Raw genomic sequence first — 15,814 nt, 5'->3', positions numbered from 1 at the left:
TTTAAATACCTGCTAAAACTATTTTCTCCTCTTCATCCTCACTGCTATTACTCCAGAATAATCTTTATCATCTTTCACCTGAATAATTGTAAGAGCCTTCTAATTGAGTTCCTGTCTTAGTCACTTTCTGTATTACAGTTAGGGTAACTATTGTAAAAAAAGAAAGAAAAGGAAAAATCCCCCAAATCTGTTGTATCACATTGTTTTATAAAACCCTTCAATGTTTTCCCATTTCCTACGATAAAGTCTAAACTGTAGCATATCATTGGCAGTAATTTGCTACTTCATTACCAGTTACTTAGGAAATGTAGGTTTAATACACCCTGTACCTAAGCCATGATACAAAATTCTCTCAATTTTTCAAGTATTATTGTCTTATCCTTTTTTGCATTTGATCAGTTTTGCAAATTCATACGAATCTTTTAATACTCCCCAAATGTAAACTCTCTTTTTTTTCCTGCCACTCCTTTTTCCTTCCTCAAGTTAGCATTAGTTTTATCACTTTTATGGTAATTGCCTGTATACATGTCCACCTCACTCCATTAGAGTTTGTGATTACTGAGGGTAAAGACTGTATAGTTCATTCATCTTTATTTTCTCATCATCTAGTATAGTATCTGGCGTGTTAGCATTCAGTCAGTTTTTAAAGACTGATCTAAATTGAATTGATTTCTGTGACATTCAGTTAAAATTTGGCTTTGGTAGCTGAAAGAATTGACAGCAGGATTTTTTTTTTTTTCACTTTTCATCCATTATGAATATTCACCTCTCCCTGTTTTTTTTATGATTTTAAAGTTCCTTGCAATTTTTTAAATCATTAAGCTGTTTTCCCTCATATAATACAATACTTTGCTTGTAATCATAAGTTGTGGAATATTACTATGATTCATGCTACAAGCAAAGGGAGTTGTAAATAAAATGTTAGGAGGTGATAAATTTGTATGTTTAATGAAGCAGATACTTTTTTGCCTACTGTAGCTTGAGAATATACTGACCATTACATCAATTAGCTGTGTATGCTTTTCTTTTTATTAAATTTTTATTTAAAAGGGGGAAAAGATGATAGGTTTAGATTAAGTTATTCTTGTGTTCTTTTGATAATCTTTTTACCATGTCTCTGTGTTCCTCCTTAGAACATGTTGTTCTACCACTAACAAACAGTGTGGTTTGGGGCAAATTATTTAATTGCTCTGGACTTTAGTTTCCTGGTCTGTAAAGCAGATGATAATATCACGAACTCATAGGATTGTGTGAGAATTCAACTGGTTAATGCATTTAAGGGACTGAAAATAATGGTTGGCATGTGGTAAGTATCGTAATAGTCATTTGTCCTCATCCCCTCATTGGCTTTCTTTCACTTCCTTGAATGTGCTAAGCTCTTTCCAGCTCCAAGGCCTTTGTGGATACTTTTCCTCCACTGGGATTACAAACTTTGACTGGCTCCTATTCAACTTCAGGTTTCTCATTAGACTGGCAGATCCAGGAGAGTACAGTGTCTGGCATGGTAATTAGGCAGTAAAAATTATTGAATGAATGAGTAAATGATAATTGAGCCAACTGGAAAAGAAAACAGGATCACATGGAATGGAAAGTTGCTGCTTCTAGGTTTGTGGTCAGGCAGGTTTTCTCATTGCAGGCAGGGAGGAAAAGAGAAACTGTGTATTATATACATACTTTTAGATTAAATTGTGAACATAAATGTTTAGTGATTGGAACATTAAAATAGGTGTCTGTAATATAATTGAATTCTTTGCCTGAATGATGATCAACTTTAACTTACAATGGAATTTTAATTGTCCCCAATAATTTATTAATTTTATATATTAATTTTAAAGCATAAACAGTATGCTTATGCTTTAAAATTAATATATTCCAACCATACTTAGTACTGGGCTTTATTATTTATTTATTTTTTAATTGTGGTTCTGGGCATTGATTCCAGGCACACTGTACAACTGAACTACATACCCAGCCCCCACTTTTAAAAAATATTTTGAGACAGGGTCTCACTAAGTTGCCCAGGCTGGCTTGAACTTGTGTTCCTCCTGTCTGAGTCTCCTGAGTAGTTGGGAATGCTTTCACACACTAACCATGCATAGCTATTTATTAATGACATCTAATAAGTTAAATTTATTATTTATTAATGACATGTTTCTTCTCTTTAAATAGTTATTTATTGTACGGCTGCCATTGTGTCTTTTTTTTTTAATTTTTATTATTGGTTGTTCAAAACATTACATAGTTCTTGACATATCATATTTCACACATTTGATTCAAGTGGGTTATGAACTCCCATTTTTAACCCGTATACAGATTGCAGAATCACATCAGTTACACATCCACTGTTTTACATATTGCCATACTAGTGTATGTTGTATTCTGCTGCCTTTCCTACCCTCTACTATCCCCCCTCCCCTCCCCTCCCATCTTCTCTCTCTACCCCCTCTACTGTAATTCATTTCTCCCCCTTGTTTTTTTTCCCCATTCCCCTCACTTCCTCTTGTATGTAATTTTGTATAACAATGAGGGTCTCCTTCCATTTCCATGCAATTACCCTTCTCTCTCCCTTTCCCTCTCACCTCTTGTCCCTGTTTAATGTTAATCTTCTTCTCATGCTCTTCCTCCCTACTCTGTTCTTAGTTGCTCTCCTTATATCAAAGAAGACATTTGGCATTTGTTTTTAGGGATTGGCTAGCTTCACTTAGCATAATCTGCTCTAATGCCATCCATTTCCCTGCAAATTTCATGATTTTGTCATTTTTTAGTGCAGAGTAATACTCCATTGTGTATAAATGCCACAATTTTTTTTATCCATTCATCAATTGAAGGGCATCTAGGTTGGTTCCACAGTCTAGCTATTGTGAATTGTGCTGCTATGAACATCGATGTAGCAGTGTCTCTGTAGTATGCTTTTTTTTAGGTCTTTAGGGAATAGACCGAGAAGGGGGATAGCTGGGTCAAATGGTGGTTCCATTCCCAGCTTTCCAAGAAATCTCCATACTGCTTTCCAAATTGGCCGCACCAATTTGCAGTCCCACCAGCAATGTACAAGTGTACCCTTTTCCCCACATCCTTGCCAGCACTTGTTGTTGTTTGACTTCATAATGGCTGCCAATCTTACTGGAGTGAGATGGTATCTTAGGGTGGTTTTGATTTGCATTTCTCTGACTGCTAGAGATGGTGAGCATTTTTTCATGTACTTGTTGATTGATTGTGTGTCCTCCTCTGAGAAGTGTCTGTTGAGGTCCTTGGCCCATTTGTTGATTGGGTTATTTGTTTTCTTATTGTTTAATTTTTTGAGTTCATTGTATACTCTGGATATTAGGGTTCTATCTGAAGTGTGAGGAGTAAAAATTTGTTCCCATGATGTAGGCTCCCTATTTACCTCTCTTATTCTTTCTCTTGCTGAGAAAAAACTTTTTAGTTTGAGTAAGTCCCATTTGTTGATTCTAGTTATTAACTCTTGTGCTATGGATGTCCTATTAAGGAATTTGGAGCCCGACCCTACAATATGTAGATCGGAACCAACTTTTTCTTCTATCAGACGCAGAGTCTCTGAGTTGATATCAAGCTCATTGATCCATTTTGAGTTAACTTTTGTGCATGGCAAGAGAAAGAGATTCAGTTTCATTTTGTTGCATATGGATTTCCAGTTTACCCAGCACCATTTGTTGAAGATGCTATCCTTCCTCCATTGCATGCTTTTAGCCCCTTTATCAAATATAAGATAATTGTAATTTTGTGGATTGGTCTCTGTGTCCTCTATTCTGTACGGTCCACCCGCCTGTTTTGGTACCAGTACCATGCTGTTTTTGTTACTATTGCTCTGTAGTATAGTTTGAAGTCTGGTATCGCTATACCGCCTGATTCACACTTCCTGCTTAGAATTGTTTTTGCTATTCTGGGTCTTTTATTTTTCCATATGAATTTCATGATTGCTTTATCTATTTCTACAAGAAATGTCATTGGGATTTTGATTGGCATTGCATTAAACCTATAGAGAACTTTTGGTAATATCGCCGTTTTGATTATTTTAGTTCTGCCTATCCATGAACAGGGTATATTTTTCCATCTTCTAAGATCTTCTTCTATTTCTCTCTTTAGGGTTCTGTAGTTTTCATTGTATAAGTCTTTCACCTCTTTTGTTAGGTTGATTCCCAAGTATTTTATTTTTTTTGAGGATATTGTGAATGGAGTGGTTGTCCTCATTTCCATTTCAGAGGATTTATCGCTGATATACAGGAATGCCTTTGATTTATGCGTGTTGATTTTATATCCTGCCACTTTGCTGAATTCATTTATTAGCTCTAGTAGTTTTTTGTAGACCCTTTGGGTCTGCTAGGTATAGAATCATGTCACCTGCAAATAGTGATAATTTAAGTTCTTCTTTTCCTATTTTTATGCCTTTAATTTCTTTCGTCTGTCTAATTGCTCTGGCCAGTGTTTCGAGAACTATGTTGAACAGAAGTGGTGAGAGAGGGCATTCTCCGTTCAGAATGATGCTAGCCTGAGGCTTAGCATAGATAGCTTTTACAATATTGAGGTATATTCCTGTTATCCCTAGTTTTTCTAGAGTTTTGAACATAAAGGGATGCTGTACTTTTTCTGCATCTATCAAGATGATCATATGGTTCTTATCTTTAAGTCTGTTGATGTGGTGAATAACATTTATTGATTTCCATATATTGAACCAACCTTGCATCCCAGGGATGAATCCTACTTGATCATGATGCACGATCTTTTTGATATGTTTCTGTATCCGATTTGCCAGAATTTTATTGAGAATTTTTGCATCTATGTTCATTAGAGATATTGGTCTGTAGTTTTCTTTCTTTGAAGTGTCTTTGTCTGGTTTAGGAATCAGAGTGATGTTGGCCTCGTAGAATGAATTTGGAAGTTCTCCCTCTTTTTCTATTTCCCGAAATAGCTTGAAAAGTATTGGTATTAGTTCTTCTTTAAAAGTTTTGTAAAACTCTGCTGTATACCCATCCGGTCCTGGGCTTTTCTTAGTTGGTATTCTTTTGATGGCTTCTTCTATTTCCTCAATTGATATTGGTCTGTTTAGGTTGTGTATATCCTCCTGACTCAATCAGATCATATGACTTAAGAAATTTATCGATGCCTTCACTATCTTCTAATTTATTGGAGTATAAGGATTCAAAATAATTTCTAATTATCTTCTGTATTTCTGAAGTGTCTGTTGTGATATTGCCTTTTTCATCCTGTATGCTAGTAATTTGAGTTCTCTCTCTTCTTCTCTTCGTTAGCATGGCTAAGGGTGTGTCGATCTTATTTATTTTTTCAACGAACCAACTTTTAGTTTTGTCAATTTTTTCAATTGTTTCTTTTGTTTCGATTTCATTGATTTCAGCTCTGATTTTTATTATTTCTTGCCTTCTACTACTTTTGCTGTTGGTTTGCTCTTCTTTTTCTAGGGTTTTGAGATGAAGTGTGAGATCATTTATTTGTTGTTTTTTTCTTTTTTTAAGGAATGAACTCCAAGCAATGAATTTTCCTCTTAGAACTCCTTTCATTGTGTCCCATAGATTCCGATATGTTGTATCTGTGTTTTCATTTATCTCTAAGAATTTTTTAAATTCCTCCTTGATATCTTCTATAACCCATTGATCATTCAGTAACCTATTGTTCATTCTCCAAGTGATGCATGATTTTTCCTTCCTTCTTTTATCGTTGATTTCCAGTTTCATTCCATTATGATCAGATGGGATGCATGGTATTATCTCTACTCCTTTATAATTTCTAAGAGTTGCCCTGTGACATAATATATGATCTATTTTTGAGAAGGATCCATGTGCTGCTGAGAAAAAAGTGTAACTGCTTGATGTTGGGTGGTATATTCTATATATGTCAATTAAGTCTAGGTTATTAATTGTATTATTGAGTTCTGTAGTTTCTTTATTCAACTTTTGTTTGGAAGATCTGTCCAGGGGTAAGAGAGGTGTGTTGAAGTCTCCCATAATTATTGTATGGTGATCTATTAGACTCTTGAGCTTGAGAAGAGTTTGTTTGATGAACATAGCTGCACCATTGTTTGGGGCATATATATTTATGATTGTTATGTCTAGTTGGTGTATGGTTCCCTTGAGCAGTATGTAGTGTCCCTCTTTATCCCTTTTGATTAACTTTGGCTTGAAATCTATTTTATTTGATATGAGTATGGACACTCCTGCTTGTTTCCGAGGTCCATATGAGTGATATGATTTTTCCCAACCCTTCACCTTCAGTCTATGTATGTCTTTTCCTATCAAATACATCTCCTGTAGGCATCATATTTGTGGATCTTTTTTTTTTTGATCCAGTCTACTACCTGTGTCTCTTGATTGGTGAGTTTAAGCCATTAACATTTAGGGTTACTATTGAGTTATGTATTGTTTTTCCAGCCATATTTGTTTATTTATGTTACTTAACATGGTTTGTTTTTCCTCTTTGATTATTTTTCCCTTTACTGTACTACCTCCCGCTGTTGGTTTTCATTGTTATTTTCCATTTCCTCTTCCTGTAATGTTTTGCCAAGGATGTTTTGAAGAGCTGGTTTTCTAGCTGTAAATTCTTTTAACTTTTGTTTATCGTGGAAGGTTTTAATTTCACCTTCCATCCTGAAGCTTAATTTCGCTGGATACACAATTCTTGGTTGGAACCCATTTTCTTTCAGCGTTTGAAATATGTTGTTCCAGGATCTTCTGGCTTTCAGTGTCTGTGTTGAAAGATCAGCTGTTATCCTGATTGGTTTACCCCTAAATGTAATCTGCTTCCTTTCTCTTGTTGCTTTTAAAATTCTCTCCTTGTTCTGTATGTTGGGCATCTTCATTATAATGTGTCTTGGTGTGGATCTCTTGTGATTTTGCACATTCGGCGTCCTGTAGGCTTCTAGGATTTGGGATTCTGTTTCATTCTTCAAAGTCTGGGAAGTTTTCTCGTATTATTTCGTTGAATAGATTGTTCATTCCTTTGGTTTGGACCTCTATACCTTCCTGTATCCCAATAACTCTTAAGTTTGGTCTCTTTATGTTATCCCGTATTTCTTGGATGTTCTGCTCATGGTTTCTTAACAGTCTCTTTGAGCTGTCTATCTTCTTTTCAAGTTGAAATACTTTGTCTTCTTTGTCTGATGTTCTATCTTTTAAGTGTTCTACTCTGCTGGTAATACTCTCATTTGAGTTTTTAATTTGGTTTACTGTTTCCTTCAATTCCAGCATTTCTGTTTGTTTTTTTTAATATCCTCTATCTCCCTGTAAAGTTGATCTTTTGCTTCTTGGATTTGTTTATGTAATTCCTTGTCGAAGTCATCTTTCATTGTCTGAATTTGCTGTCTAATGTCTTCCTTGAAACTCCAGATCATCTGAAGCATGTATATCCTGAACTCTTTATCTGACATTCCATCTGCTGCCGATATTACCTCTTCTAATGTTGAATTGACCTGCATTGTTTGTGGTCCTTTCTTTCCTTGTCTTTTCATACTGCTCACGTTTCTTTCCACCTTTGTGAAACTGTTGTGTTATTGATTTTCCCCCTATATATTTATATTGCTCTTTTTTAGTTCCATAGTCCCTCTTTTGTGGAGAAAGAAATGTTAACAGTTCCCAATATCAATAGTACATCATCTAAGCACAAGTTTTCATTATTAATACAATTATAGCTAGGTCTATGTCTACCGATGTTAGCTTCAATTATCATTTAAAAATATAGTCCTTAGTTTCATAAAAAGCCTACCATTTCTGGTAGCATGAAGAAAACTGAATTTCAGGTGTAGGATGCTATGTTTAGGGGGAAAAGAGTGAGGGTATGGGGTTGATCTAACCGAGCAACTTTGGAGAGCTCTAACCAATAGATGGGTAATTAATGGAAGAATGTATAGATTCAAACTCCTATCTGTATTTATGAGATTACCCTACTCATAGATAGTAAAATTTAGGGGGTTGAAAGTGGGATAGAGGGAGTAAGAAGGAAAGAAGAAGAAAAAATAACAAGGAAAAAAAAGAGAAAAAAGAGGGAGGGAAAAAGAAAGTAAGTGAGGAAAGAAAAGAAAAAAAGTCTCTCCGAACCCAATTTTATTTTATTTTATTTTTTTCCCCTTCCAGTAGGTGGCTTTGTCTAATCCTAGCTTGAGTCCCTGTGTTCGGGGTGGTGGATGTAGCTAGTGTGAGAGGACTTGAGCTTCCACATGTAGCCTGTCTAATTTTAGTCTCTGAGATGGAAACCAGGTGCCTGATCCGTCCCAGAACGCACTGGTAGCCACGCCCACCGGGTGATGGGTTTAAAGGGTTGGTGGGATTTTCCAAGATGGGTTCCATCTGTTTTTCTCCTAACGTGTTTGATGAGGTGGGGGATGTTGGGGAGACCTTATGTTTGTCCAGAGCTCGGTCTGGTGACCCGCAAGCCAAGTTTCTGCGTTCTGTGCCTCCTTTGGTCTGACCCCAGCGCCCCATGACAGCCCCTTCTCCAGGTCTGCAGGGCGGGTGGCTGGGCCGATGGCTGGCTGGGCCCCCTCCTGCCTCCAGCTAGGCTCTGGATGTCTGCTTACCGTGTGGGCGGAGCCAATGGCTGGCTGAGCCCCCGGCTAGCCTCTGGTCTTCTGCCTACCAGGCGGGCAGGCAGAGCAGATGTCCGACTATGCCCCTTCCCACCTTCGGCTGGGCTGGGCTCTGGACGTCTGCTTACTGCATGGTTGGAGCAGATGTCCAACTGTGCCCCCTCTAATTTCTTGCATTATTCTAAATTCAGTGGCTCGTTTATTTATTGAATAATATTATCAGGCAGTTGATTTCTACCAGAAAGTATCCAGGCTAATGAGTATAAGAATAGTGGATTAGTTGGCCAGGAAGAACATCTATAAGAAGTTGATTAGATAGCATTCTAGAAAGGGAGAATAGCAACATGTGCAAAGGGCCTACATCCTGGTATATTTAAGAGTAAAAGGAAACCAATGTGACCAGAAGGTAGTGAGCAGTGGGGAGAGAGATATGATGAGATGAGCAGCAGCTCAATAATGGGGATGAAGGGTTCAGCTCTTGTTCAAGTGTGGAGAGATCCACTGCAGGATTTTTAATAGTCTTCAGCATGGTCGTATAACAACTGGACCAGGTGGAGAACGATATTGGGAGCAGGGGAAAGCAATTAAGACTCTTGCAGTATTCCAAATGAAAAGATCTAGTGGGACCGGGTCTGATTGAAAATGTGGTATGGTGTTGAAATCAACACAGTGGTGGGATAAATTAGATGAGAGTAAAGAGGAAAACAATTAAGAAAGATAGATGATTTTGACTATAGCAGTTGTGCAAGTGATGGTACCATTTACCAAGATGGGGAAGCCTTGAGAAAGAACATTGTGGTGATTAAGGGAGATGAGTTCAGCTCTGAACATGTGTGTTCAAAGAATCTATAAGACATCTAAGTAAAATTAGTTCTATTTATTACTGCTTTATCTGCATGTGGGACAATTAGCTATCTTCGAATGTGGAGAAAATTTGAGGGTCATTCAAAGCAAAAATATGAGGAACTTTAAAAGTGCTCTTGTTTTGTTTGTTAGTAAGTCATGCGTAATTATTTGCTCTGAAAGTAAGCACTGGAACTGAACATGTCTTTTGAAAAATACTCATGAAACACTCGGACTTTGAAATTTTAGTTTTGATAAATTCATGAAGAAAAAAATAAATGCTTTGGACCAGGATATTTTGGAGGGAAAAAAGAACCTTTTTCTTTTCATACTAACATATGAAGATTTTATAAACATCTAAATAAGCAAATCACCCTCTAATTATCCATGTAGTCTATGACAGTTCTCATCACCCAGCATTTTTCTGTGCCTTCAAGTATCTCTTTTAAGGATTGTTGCAAATTTGTAAGTGATTAATTTTTACACCTACATAACATTTAAAATATTATGGATTTTATGGAATTTCAACCCAGCAATTCTTATGTTTGAAACCCAAGAAAGATATGGAATGAGATTTGTCATGTACAAATACAGCATAATGAATCCCACTACTATGTATAATTATAACGCACCAATAAAAAGGAAGAGTATTAATTCCCATAAATAGTCTGTATGCCAAAGTATTTAGAAAATAGAGAAAAGGGGGAAAATACACTAAACATTTGTACCAGCATGATCACTATTGATATTTTCACATATTTCTTTCTAGTACTTTTTTCTTATGCACATAAACATGTAGATTAGAAAGGTAGTTTTGGAATTGGGGATTTAGCTCAGTGACAGTATTTTCCTAAACTTGCACAAGGCCCTGGGTTCAATTCTTAGCAACAGAAAAAAACATAATAAGCTAGTGTTATGTTTGTAGGTTTTTGTGATGCTGGCATTCAAACTCCTTACATATGCTAGTGTTCTACCTCTAAGCTACATCCCCTGCCCCAAAGGTAGTTTTAAGCTTTAAGTTTTAAGTAGTTTTAATTTTTAACCCCAAAGGTAGTTTTAACAGTGCATAGGTTTTCATAAAACATTACAGAGAATGCCCTGTTCCAGTAAAGAGTTACATAAACAGGGATGTCTCACTAGCATTTGTATTTATTTATTTAATCTTGACACAACTCTTTAATAACACTTAAGTTCTGGTAAAATTAGAATAAAATTCTAGTAATATTTCAATTTAAGAAGTTATGGTCTGATTAAGATCTTCAAGCAAGTATATGATTTAGCATTTAGTGTCATTTAGAGACATTAGTTCTACTTTTTAAAAAAATGACTATCTGGCTCCATGTTGTTCATCAATTAATCCTTTTTATTTCTATAACTATGAAGAAATAAAGTCACTGCTTTGCTGAATATGTGGTTGCTTTTCTCTGCTAGGCTGTTCTTTCTTCTTTGAAATGGTATAAAAAGATATTTTTGAAGATTAAATTTCATTTTTTTTCTATTTCTATTTTCCTCTCTGTGTATTTTCCAGAGTAGCGATGAAAAATGAGTCATTTTAATAGGGGCTATGTTCCTATTCAAAATTAGTTTGTTGTGTCAGCTTGGTTTTTCTAAACTAAAAATGTGTAACCAGCCCCCCCCCCCCCCCCCATTTTCCATGTTTGTTGGAATAACTTAACTTTTTGTTTTATTGCAGTCTTGTGAGTTAATAACCCTAACAAATATGATTTTTTTCCTCTACTAATAACACCCCTGGGTACTCACTGGCCTTAGGTGCTCACAGTTTAAGATGCTGTTTCTACATGTAGCTCTTTTTCCAGTGATGCCAGGAACAATTGACTCTTGGATTTTTGAGAATCAGAAAAATTTTTTATATTTTGGAATGTGGGTGGAGCTCAGTAATAAGGTACATATTTATTATGCATGAGGCCCTGAGTTCAATCCCTAGCACCCCCACCCCCTCAAGAGAAAAAAAAGAAAAAAATTCTGGTCACTCTAATTCCTCTAAAAGTGAAATAAGTGAAGAGCTGCTATTATCTTCTTCTTACTTTTGTCTTTTTCTAGGCAAAGATGGTGAATATGAAGATCTGCTCAATTCCAGTTCCATCTCTACTTTGTTGGATGCACAGGGCTTTAGTGACATAGAGAAAAGTCCATCATCTTCCCCAGTAATGGGATCTCCCAGTCGTGACCCATTCAACACAAGTATTCTAGAAGAGGTATTTACAGAATGTCAATATTTTCTTCATGTTGAAGAGACTTTGTCATTAAAACACTGTTGATAACATGAAAGCATGGATTCTCTTCTCAGTTGAATTACTAAATTGGTTCTAGCAATTTTTTGTGTCCTACAGGTCTTTCTCTTCTCCCAGTCTGCCCGTTCTTCTTTCCTTTCTTTAAAAAAATGCTGTGAGCATTGTCAAAATTGCTTATAAAATTCAGGAAAAACAAATCGTTCATAGTGCCATGCACCCATGGTTCCAGGTACTTGAAATGATGAGGCAAGAGAGGATCACTGGAGCCCAGGGGTTTGAGGCCCGTCTAAGCAATATAGCCTGTCTCAAAAAATTTTTTTCTTGAAAACCCCCCTGGAGGAGGTAGATATCATTTTACATATGAGATTAGAATCTATTTATTAAAGAATACATAGGAAATTAATAAAGGGGGGATAAAGTGAGATATAAATAGGTTTATTTTAATCATTTTTTTAAGTTGTAGATGGACACAATACCTTTATTTTACTTATTATTATTATTATTTTTTTTATGTGGTGTTGAGGATCGAACTCGGGGCCTCACACATGCCAGGCAAGCGCTCACCACTCAGCCCCAGCCCCAGCCCACTATTTTAGTCATTTCTGATGATGACTTTGAAAGATGATCGAATAAAAGTTCCCTCAGGCTTGTTGAGACTTGGAAAAAGCCACTGTAGGGAATAAACCATCTTAAATTCATCTACATTACATCAGACTCGAATGTCCATCAGTTTGTTATCTGTTGTACACCAGTTCAAAACTTTGCAGCTTGAATGACAGTACCTACCTTGCTGATCAATGTGCAAGTTGGGGAGGGCTCAGCAAGCATGTCTCATCTCTCCTCCACTTGGCATCAGCTGAAGTGGCACAAAAGCCATGGGGCTTGAGTTCTCTGAGTGCTACTTACTCATGTGTCCTTTGGTGGAGGCTTTCTATTGGCTGAGACCTCAGCTGAGGCCCTATCTTCCCTCTAAGGCCTATTGCATGTGACTGCTTGGCTTCCTTGGCTTCCACAGTGTGGTGGCTGTGTCCTAAGGGTGAGAATCCCAAGAGGACCAGGCAAATTTGCATCCCCTTTTATGACATCTCACAAATCACATAGTCTCTCTTCTATGTGACTGAGAATCAAAGAGAGGGAACTTAGATGTTGTCTCTTGATGGACAAATCACAGTACCACATTGTCAGAATACATGAGGTGGGATATGTTGATACAAACATATTTGGGATATATAGTCTATCATTTTACTCTCTGGCCATAATTTATGTCCCTGTCCCATGCATAGAGTCAGTCTTTCTCCAAAGACATCTAGGAGCTGGTCATCCAGATCAGATCAAGATATAAGTGAAACTCCTCAGGTACAGTTTTGGTCACAGCTTCTTGACAATCATTTAAAGTAGCTGGGAACTTAAAGAACAAGTTACCTCCCCTCTGCACCCCCACTCTACACACAACATACAGTGGTGGGGTAGATGTGCTGCAACCTGCTATAGGCACTCCCATTTTAAGGAGAGGAAATTGGCTGAGCTCAGTGGCATATGCCTGCAATATCAGCTACTCAGTAGGCTAAGGCAGGAGGATCTCACATTCAAGGCCAGCCTGGGCAACTTAGCAAGATTCTGTCTCAAAAATAAAAAGTATTAGGAATGTTTCTTAGTAATAAAATGCCCCAGGGTTCAATTCCCTAGGATGGATGGATGAATAGATAGATAGATAGATAGATAGATAGATAGATAGATAGATAAAATTAAAGGCACACAGTGGCCATAGTCTGCGGCAATTTCAAAATCTATCTAGGCAAGTGTTACCAGTTCCTATATGAGGGCCCAGTCTTCTATCCAAGTCTTCTTTCCTTTTCCAAGTATTTGCAGATAAGTATTTACAGGCAGTTTTGTGACTGTAAAAATGCCATAGAGGTCCCAAGCCACCCTTTCATTTTCTACCTGCTCTCTCCTTTTGAGTCTGACTTGGTGTCCTACTTGGTTTTTTTTGTTTTTTAATTTTTTTATATGTTCTTTTTAGGTATACATGACAGTAGAGTGTATTTTGACATACATACAAAGGAGTATAACTTATCCTAATTAGGATCCCATTCTTGTGGTTGTACATTATATGGAGTTTCAGTGGTTGTGTATTCATATGTGAACATAGGAAAGTTATGTCTGATTCATTCTACTATCTTTTCTATTCCCACCTCCCCCACTTCCCTTCATTCTCTTTTGTCTAATCAAATGAACTTCTATTCTTCCTCCCCCATTACCCTTATTGTTTGTTAGCATCCACATATTAGATAGAACATGTGGCCATTGGTTTATTTCACTTAGCATGATAGTCTCCAGATCCATCTATTTATGGGCATATGTCATAATTTCATTTTTTGTGACTGAGTAATATTCCATTTTGTGTGTGTGTGTGTATCACATTTTTTTTACCCATTCATCTGTTGAATGGCACCTAGGTTAGTTCCATAGCTTAGCTATTGTGAATTTAGCTACTATAACATTGATGTGGCTGTGTCACTGTAGTATGCTAATTTTAAGTCCTTTGGGTATATACCAAGGAGTGGGATAACTGGGTCAAATGATGGAATGTCCATACTGCTTTCCAGAGTGGTTGCACCAATTTGTTGTCCCACCAGCAATGAGTAAATCTTTTTTCCCCACATCCTTGCCAACATTTAATGTTAGTTGTATTCTTGATAATTGCTATTCTGACTGGAGTAAGATGGAATCTCAGTGTAGTTTTAATTCACTTTTCTCTAATTGCTAGAGATGTTGAACATCGGTATACTACTTAAACCCTTGGAATTGTCCACGTCTTAATAAGAAGCTTTTCTCTTAGTTTCCCTCTAAGGTTGCTGGGGGACAGCCCCTGATTTTCAGTCTTTGGACTTTATAAAAGGTTCAGTGAGACATTCAGTCTTCCTGTGATGTCAACAAAGGGCTTTACTGCCATGTTCCTGGATTCATCTTGAGACCAGGTTTTTTTTGACAGTACTTGTGCTTGTTTTTACCATGAAACCATGTCTTAATTTTAGTATATAAAATTTAAGACTAGGAATGGGAAAAAGTTTTAACTAAACAGTCTCAACTCCTTTTTATTTATCAGTTCCTTCTTTGGTCATTTCTCCTTTCACATTTTTCTATAGTTAGAAAAAACACATGGGTAACTTTACTTTTTTATATCTGTTCTTGATAATTACATAATGAGAAAGTGAAATTTGAATTGAATGAAAATGAATTCAAGGAGAAAACAACTAAATTTCCTTCTTAAATGTCATCGATCAGGAATTAGTTAAGAAATAAACTAGTTTAGAAGCGAAGTCCTCTCCTTATTAACTATATATTCATACTGAAGGGAAAATGACATTTGATGATGAGTGTGCTTCATTTATAGAGAGGGGACACGTACCACACACCCAAATGATCTCCCATCTTTAAACAAGAGTCTTTGCTACATGAATGCCAGTTTAATGATAGGTTTTTAGTTTGGAGCAAAAATAATTGGATGAGAATTGAGGAGTTCAGCCACATTACTTAAAAGCCAGAAGGGAGATTTGAGGCTGGAACTAAAGCCTTAAAGTCTCAAAATCAAGAAAGCGAGTCAGATTGTTAGTATCATTGTTTTTTCCCCATGATTAGGAATCCAAGGAGACATATGAACTTCAGGAAACAGGAACAATGACTAAATAAAATAAATTGTCCAGGATTAATTATAAGACTCAATTTGAAAAACTGATAGTGAAATAATATCCTATTTTATAATATGACTTTGTTTTATAACCTTTGATATACACTCACACACATAAATATTCTTTTTTTTTTCCAGTGGGAGAATTGAACCCAAGGCTAGGCAAGTGCTCTCTCACCCCTTTTATAACCTTAAATAGTGTCAAAGGATGAGACCGCTACTCAACAACAGAAATAAAAATCACAAAGCTGAATTCATTGCTTGCTTAACCAAATGAGCTTTATGAGCTGATCCTGTATAGGGTCTTTAGATGCTTGCTGGCTCCCTTTCGGAATTGAGGAGCTGTCACTAACTGCTTAACTTGCAGGAGTTCATTGGGATACATTTTGATCATTTTCTTACTGGAATATTTCACAAAGTGTTTGATTTATTAGCTCTGATGTGACCTACAATCTAACTGAAACCCTGAATAAAATTCTT

The 15,814-nt window shown here is 36.6% G+C and overlaps 1 protein-coding gene across 1 annotated transcript in view; it reads left to right on the top strand.

Annotated features, from left to right (window-relative positions):
• Positions 1-8,530: 8,530 nt before the first annotated feature.
• The window catches only part of LOC139705085 (liprin-beta-1-like), a 37,679-nt gene continuing 30,395 nt past the window's right edge, over positions 8,531-15,814 (top strand). The window contains exons 1-2 of the mRNA XM_071609291.1: positions 8,531-8,669; positions 11,456-11,610. Coding sequence (XP_071465392.1) covers positions 8,531-8,669; positions 11,456-11,610 — 294 coding nt within the window. The remainder of the gene's footprint in view (positions 8,670-11,455; positions 11,611-15,814) is intronic.

The sequence above is a fragment of the Marmota flaviventris genome, chromosome 3 (assembly GCF_047511675.1).
Source record: "Marmota flaviventris isolate mMarFla1 chromosome 3, mMarFla1.hap1, whole genome shotgun sequence".
Classification (NCBI taxonomy): Eukaryota; Metazoa; Chordata; class Mammalia; order Rodentia; family Sciuridae; genus Marmota; species Marmota flaviventris.
The sequence above is the reverse complement of the archived record's forward strand: the minus strand, read 5'-3'. Positions and strand labels throughout refer to the sequence as shown.